This window comes from Verticillium alfalfae, genomic scaffold (genome assembly GCF_000150825.1).
Source record: "Verticillium alfalfae VaMs.102 supercont1.9 genomic scaffold, whole genome shotgun sequence".
NCBI classification, from domain to species: Eukaryota; Fungi; Ascomycota; class Sordariomycetes; order Glomerellales; family Plectosphaerellaceae; genus Verticillium; species Verticillium alfalfae.
This window is the reverse complement of record NW_003315030.1, coordinates 172,588-178,996: the sequence shown is the minus strand read 5'-3', so window position 1 is coordinate 178,996 and position 6,409 is coordinate 172,588. Positions and strand designations below refer to the sequence as shown.

Sequence of the window (6,409 nt, the reverse complement as noted above, 5' to 3'; positions counted from 1 at the left end):
CAACACGCCCTGAGCGATACCAGCGCGGATGTCGTTTTGAGCAAAGCAATCGATCACTTCAGAAACGCCATATTGCAGGGCCAAGGCCTCGAGGCCTTGAACAGCATCCTCACGAACGTATCGATACAAGACGAAGACGAATGGGCGGTCGCGGGCTTAAGCTCCATGGCGGAGAGGAACCACAAATCCACATTGGTCAGGGGAGGGAAGCTCGTCGCCACATACACTCTGGCTGAACAGGGCGAGTTGAAGTATGCCGCAGAGGTATCATTTGCCGAGGTTTCCCTGACTGGTGATGAGGCGGCCCTCGTCGACGAGGCTGTCTTTATGCAAGTCAAGGAGTCAGTGCGCACCGAGATGGACTGCCAGGTCTGTTACGCACTCTTCTATGATCCTTTGACGACGGTGTGTGGTCACACCTTCTGCCGTTCGTGCCTCCACCGCGTCCTCGACCACTCACTCTACTGCCCGATCTGTAGGAGAGCCTTGTCAATCAGCCCTTTACTGCATCGACAATCATGCCCATCCAATGAAAGTCTGTCGAAGATGATCAACACTTTCTGGGCTGATGCCGTGCTAACCCGAGGAGATGCCCTAGCGGCTGAGGCGTTGAATCGACATCGAGAGTTTGACATTCCCGTCTTCGTCTGTACGCTGGCATTCCCGATGATGCCAACGTTCCTTCACATCTTTGAGCCAAGGTATCGACTCATGATTAGACGTGCGTTGGAAGGGGATCGGACCTTTGGAATGGTTATGCCGCGACGACCACGGCATGCAGACGACGCTCCGTTTGTTGAGTACGGTACACTTCTCCGCATTGTCAATGCGGAATATTTCCCAGACGGCCGCAGCTTGATCGAAACCATTGGCATATCTCGTTTCAAGGTTGTGAGGCACGGGGTCCTCGATGGCTACATTGTCGGCAAGATTGATCGCATCGACGATGTCAGCATCGCTGAAGAAGAAGAACTTGAAGCCCAAGAAATTCGACATTCATCTTTGCAACGTGTCGCCAGTAACACGTCGCAACGTAGTGGCTCAGGGACGCCGCCCAGAGTAACAACGACAACGGAGGATCTCGCGAGGATGCCTACCCGGGATTTACTCGACTTTGCCGTTTCATTTGTGCAAAGGATGAGCCAGCAGAGTGTTCCCTGGCTTGCCCAGCGCATACTTACAATCTACGGGGAGTGCCCAGTTGACGCAGAGCAGTTCCCCTGGTGGTTTGCCAGCATTCTTCCCGCCAAGGAACCCGAGAAGTACAGATTACTAGGAACACAGAGTGTTCGCGAACGACTCAAAATCTGCTGCGCCTGGGTCCTTGAGTGGGAAGCCAATAGGTGGTAAGCCAGCCCTGCCCTTCTTTAGTCCGTGGCGGTTTTACACCGCAGCCTTTCTGCTGGCCCTCCCCCCCCTGGGCCCTCGTTAGTCTTTTGTTCAAAGAATCAACGGGCTAAGGCGATCATATATCAGGGGCCACTTTATTGACGGCCGGCCAGGTCTCTCTCAGAGTGTCGCATCCTCTGAAGCTGGTGAGGATTAGCTATGAACCCCGCTTGTCCCGACTCATCTCTAAACCCGCCGATGGTCATATCGCAACGTTTGCAGTTGGGGGCTTCAAGACTCTCAAATCACCTCTTTTTCTGGATATAATGACTAGGGCAGCGAGTCGGCTAGTCCCGACGGTCTTCAACCATGAAGGCATTGTGTCGCAGTGATTAGGAAGCATAGTGATATTGGTATGGCGGAGGATTGTTTGCATGGCTTCACCACACTACACATACCACTTTCTGAAAGATTTTGCCATCATAAGATTTTACATAGCATGATACCGTAGGCGAGACACAGAAAGAGCAAGAGTTGAATGAATGATGTTTCACATGACGCGTCACCATGATCCATGCCCGAAGGGCGGCTTTAAAGGGGGGTATCAATTGTTCTTTTTCGCGGTTGCACCGCTTCACACCAAGCCTGTCTGTACAGCCCATCCAAATGGCCCCTCTCGCCCTCGTTACGTCGCAGCCGAAGGCTTGAACTCCCCCAAACCTTCTTGTGCCTTGTCTGGGTCTTCGGCTGCCGGCGCCGCGTCAGCCATGACAGCATCATCTTCGTTCTTGTCTGCCGCGGCTGCAGGCGCATCCTCGCTCAGCTTGTGTTCTGTCTGCGCCTCCGTCTCCTCAGTCGGCTTCTCGTCCGTTTTCTCCGGCTCCGACACTCCCTGCTCGGCTCCGTAAATAAACGTCTCCAAGGCCTTGAATGTGGCGTCGAGTTTCTCATTCACGAGCACCTCGTCGAACCCTTCCTTGAGTATGGATCCCTCGGCGAGATAAGGAGCGACAGCGGCTCCTGTGGCCTTGACGGCGTCTTCGCGTTCCCCGGCGGCTGTGAGCCGTGCCTCCATAGTCTCCTGGTTTGGTGGAAGGAGAAGGACAAAGCGAGCCTCGAAACCGAAACTCCTGGCCTGTTCCGTCGCCTGGAGGGGAAATTAGCGTGAGGGACTGATAAGATTGCGGAGGGGGAAAATCCATGACGATGCGACTTACCTCCTGGTCCATGTGCAGGATCGGCACCTTGCCGCTTGCGACGATCCCATCAATTGTCTTGCGACTGGTGCCGTAGTCGTCTCCGTCGATCGTGGTGTACTCTATCAACGCGTCGCCGTCGCGCTGCATGTCAAAGGTCTGCTTGTCTACGAAAAGGAAATCCCGCCCCGCGACCTCGCCGTCTTGGGGTTTGCGCGTTGTGTGGCGAACGACCTTTGCGAATGCGCCCGGTTGACGGCTGAGTAGAACGTCAGTAGTCGTCGACTTGCCCACGCCGGGAGGGCCTGAGATGACAACGGGTCGCTGGTCGGTGGGGAGAACGGCCTTTTGTTCCGGCGCTGCTTCGGGTTCAGGGACCGCATCAGGGTCTTCGATTTCGCCAAAAATGGCGTCTATTTTTTCTGGGTCGCTGATTTTGTCAAATAGACCCAGTCTCGACCTTGCCGCTATGCGCAAGGCACGCCAGCTCTTGCTCGCTTTGGACTCGATCGCTGCTGCTTTCGTCTCGTCGTTCGTCGGCATCTCAATCTCAAAGTCGTCATCCGCAATCTTCCTCCTGAAACTCCCAAGCTCAGGAAGTTCGTATCGATCGGGTGCCCTGAGCTTGTCAAGAGCCTTCTCGTCGTCCTCGTCCTGCATAAAGTCCAGAGGCAGCGAGCCCATGGGCGGCTTCATGCGCTTGTTCCTTGTGATGGAGTAGAGCTCATCCTGGGCCTTCGACCATGTCTCCGGCGAGAGGGGGGGCAGCTCGATCGGAGGGCAGCCTTCCATCTTCCATCGTATCCAGTTGCGGTCCCTAACCAGCACTGTCTCCACCATACGATGGTAATGAGGTCCGTCGCTGCCCTGTTTCAGGCCGTCCTCCACGGCCTCTTTCATGTCACTCGCCCATTTCGCCTAAGCAACCAAGTCAGCCAAGCCCAAACCAGAACAAGTCTTTGAATACCTACATCTTCTTCGCTCAAAGTCTGATCCATGTACATGACAGACTTGTTTTGCGTTTTGATCGTTGCGAGCTTCTCTTTCGCCTTGGCTGAGAGTGAGAGTAGAAACTCGAGTATGATATAGGCCTGGACCAGAATATTTCTTCGAAACGATAGGTCGCTGATTTCGAGCTCGAAAAGGTCTTGGCTGGTGAGGTATTTCGGGTTGAATGCATTCGACTGATCTCCTTGGTCGTCATGATTGCGCTTCCGCTTAGTACCGCCTACAGCGCTGTCGGCAGCTTTGGGTGGTCTGCTGCCCTGCTCTTTCTGGACCACTTTGAACGCCTTGACCGTCGCTTCTAGGCCTTGCTTGAATCCCTCTAGGTTCGTCATGTCAAACAGCTTCTTGGGCTGACTGAAACTTTCCTGAAGCGACCAAAAGACTGGATACAGAGCATCAGCGTTCACAGCGCCGTCTTGAGAGCTTTGCTTGTTCGCGTCGGGTCCAGCAGCCGCATCTTTCTCCACTTCCATCTTGTCCGCGTCGGGGTCCATTGGTGCCGCTGATTGATCGTATGCTGTTACATTTTCCACGTGGTATTCGCCGCGCAAATTGACGGAGCTTCGGTCTCCCAAGGGGAAGCTCTGGAACATGAAGATAAAGACTCGACCACAGAAAGCCGTGTCTTCGGCGCGAGAAAGACGGCGCAGTAGCTCATTGCAAGTTCGCAGGATTACCAGTTGCTTCTGCTTAAAATGGCTCGAGGTAATCCTTTCGCGTCTGGACTCGAGGAAATCGAAGATCTTGCGGCAGCCGGCGATCGTTTGACTGTCGAGAAGCTCTTCGACCATCCAGAAGAGCAGCGCGGGGTCGCACGATCCGTTATCGGATAGTATAGAAACGATGTCGAAGAGGTTCCAAAGTTGCACAAACTCCGGGGATTCGATCTTTGTGTTGAACTACGGAACACGTCAGTCACAGGGCCAGATTGGTCACAGACGCTCGACTCACGACCAGGGTTTTGAAGAGATCGCGAACAGCGGTTTCGATGACGGCAAACTGTCTGATTTTGTCTTGACTCTGTTGCGCCGCGCTCTCAGTAGCCTCAGCACCACGGCCATCGGCAAAGATGGCGGTTATCCTATCAATGTCGTTTCCGAGGTCGGACTTTTGGAGCGCTGGCTCGATCGTGGGAGGTTTCGTTCCTCTTGCACGGTCGAGAAGATCGCTCAGGACAGCCGAAACATCGGCTACTGTGGAAACACGCCCATCGCTGACGATTGTTCCTGGCATGGTGATTGTCGGTGCAGCAGATGTCGAGAACGAGAGTTGGTCGTTGTTGAGCCGCTGCCGGTATGGCGCACCGACATTAGCCAAGAAAGTATATGAAGAAGGCGATCAGCGAATTTTCGACTTTGATTGTGGTTTTCGCAGCTTCCAGAGCGTCGCGCGCTTCGTGATGTCAGGGTTCAGGTGCCGTGGAAGGTGTCGCAATCACAGTGTCTGAACAAGAAATAGTAGGATGGCGAGGCTACAAGAACCATGTGCCAATTGAGGTCGAGTTGAGGGTGGAGTTCTGTAAGCACATTAGGAGGTATGGTTCCAGCTTTTAAATGCATAAACTTGCCGGCAGTGGGGCGGCTACTGACAAAGTCCCCTGCACGATCGACGCCATTGAACCGCCGGATAACCCACCAGTCGCGACCCGGTCGCGTGGGACTTTGACGAGGCTGAAATTTCTAAAGACGTCAACAACGACATTTGCCATCATCTCTTGTCTCGCCAATCCTCAACTTGTCGCAACATCTAGCCGACAGCTCGCGATACAAGCCGATCCTCAGTCCGCGATATGCAAGTGCGAGTTGAGTTCATTGCCCAGGTCTGAGCAGTAGGAGCTCAACAATGCCGACAGCCAAGCGCCAGAAGAAGGGGGCGCGATCCCAGCCCAAGGATCAGGCGCCATCAGAAGCTGCAGCGGTCGGTGGTGATCGACCTACTGTTTCCGAGATCGAAGGCGAGAATGAGTTCTCTCAGTTGGCGCGGAAACACTGGTTGAAACCCAGAAAGAAGGGCTCGGTCATCAAGGTCAAGAACGACATACTCAAGAAAGATATATGGTCGGTTCTGGAGCGGGACAATTTCCCAGACAAGTCGTTGCTTGTTCTTGAGGGGCTCCAGACGCTCGAGAGGTCCGTGAGATGTCTGGTTCCATCATGTCACAGCTAAGCTAATCTGTGCCTCAATGTAGTTATCTGTGGCCTGGCTACTCCGACGACTCTTCTAATCACCATGTCATCCTGATAGTTTTGCTCGTAAACGTCAAACGAAAGGAGCAGCTTGAGTCATGGACAATATTCGAAGACAGACCTGACGAATTTTCCGGTCTTTTCCGCCGGGTTCTGACCATGACCCTGGATCATACCCTCTCCCCGACCATCAGAAGCCATCTACTGTCATTCCTCATATCAGCCTTCCAGAGTCTGGACTGCGCGATCGTGCGGAAAGAGTGCGCGCCATTGGTCTCAATATCCATTTGGCACAATCTTTCGACAGACACGCTCAGGGAGACGAAGCTGGAGCAATATCCCCATGTCAGGAAGGCATGGAGGGCAGCCGCGAAGAGGCATGAAGCAGCAGACGAAGCCACTAAGGCTCGTTTGCGCTTCGAGCGCTCCTGGCTGTATACGCTCGTGTTGGACTTCTTGAAACGATTGTACGATGAAGATACGAAGCTTGGTAAGTGAGGTCGCGCCCTGTTCTGCGGGATCTTGACTAAAATAGCACAGAACACATACTCTACTGTGAGCGATTCGTCGAATTCCTCACAGATCTTCTCAGTCAGTTGCCGACTCGAAGATATGTCAATACGCTGCTAGCTGATTTGCATCTCTTGCCGGCTATGCGGCTCTCGCCAATGCTGAACGACGAAGACAATG

General features: G+C 53.8%; 3 protein-coding genes across 3 annotated transcripts in view; 2 read left to right on the top strand and 1 right to left on the bottom strand.

The window, feature by feature from the left end:
• Window positions 1-165: 165 nt before the first annotated feature.
• Window positions 166-1,350, top strand: VDBG_07014 (ATP-dependent protease; the record flags this gene model as incomplete). The annotated part of the gene is made up of 1 exon (XM_003002397.1): window positions 166-1,350. One exon carries the CDS (start codon window positions 166-168, stop codon window positions 1,348-1,350), a length of 1,185 nt encoding a protein of 394 aa, XP_003002443.1.
• A 664-nt stretch (window positions 1,351-2,014) lies between these two features.
• Window positions 2,015-4,766, bottom strand: VDBG_07013 (guanylate kinase; the record flags this gene model as incomplete). The annotated part of the gene is made up of 4 exons (XM_003002396.1): window positions 2,015-2,464; window positions 2,547-3,443; window positions 3,497-4,432; window positions 4,485-4,766. 4 exons carry the CDS (start codon window positions 4,764-4,766, stop codon window positions 2,015-2,017), a joined length of 2,565 nt encoding a protein of 854 aa, XP_003002442.1.
• A 609-nt stretch (window positions 4,767-5,375) lies between these two features.
• VDBG_07012 (intron-binding protein aquarius) overlaps window positions 5,376-6,409 on the top strand; it is a gene marked incomplete at both ends in the record, with an annotated part of 4,473 nt that continues 3,439 nt past the window's right edge. The window contains 2 exons of the mRNA XM_003002395.1: window positions 5,376-5,662; window positions 5,722-6,209. Coding sequence (XP_003002441.1) covers window positions 5,376-5,662; window positions 5,722-6,209 — 775 coding nt within the window. The remainder of the gene's footprint in view (window positions 5,663-5,721; window positions 6,210-6,409) is intronic.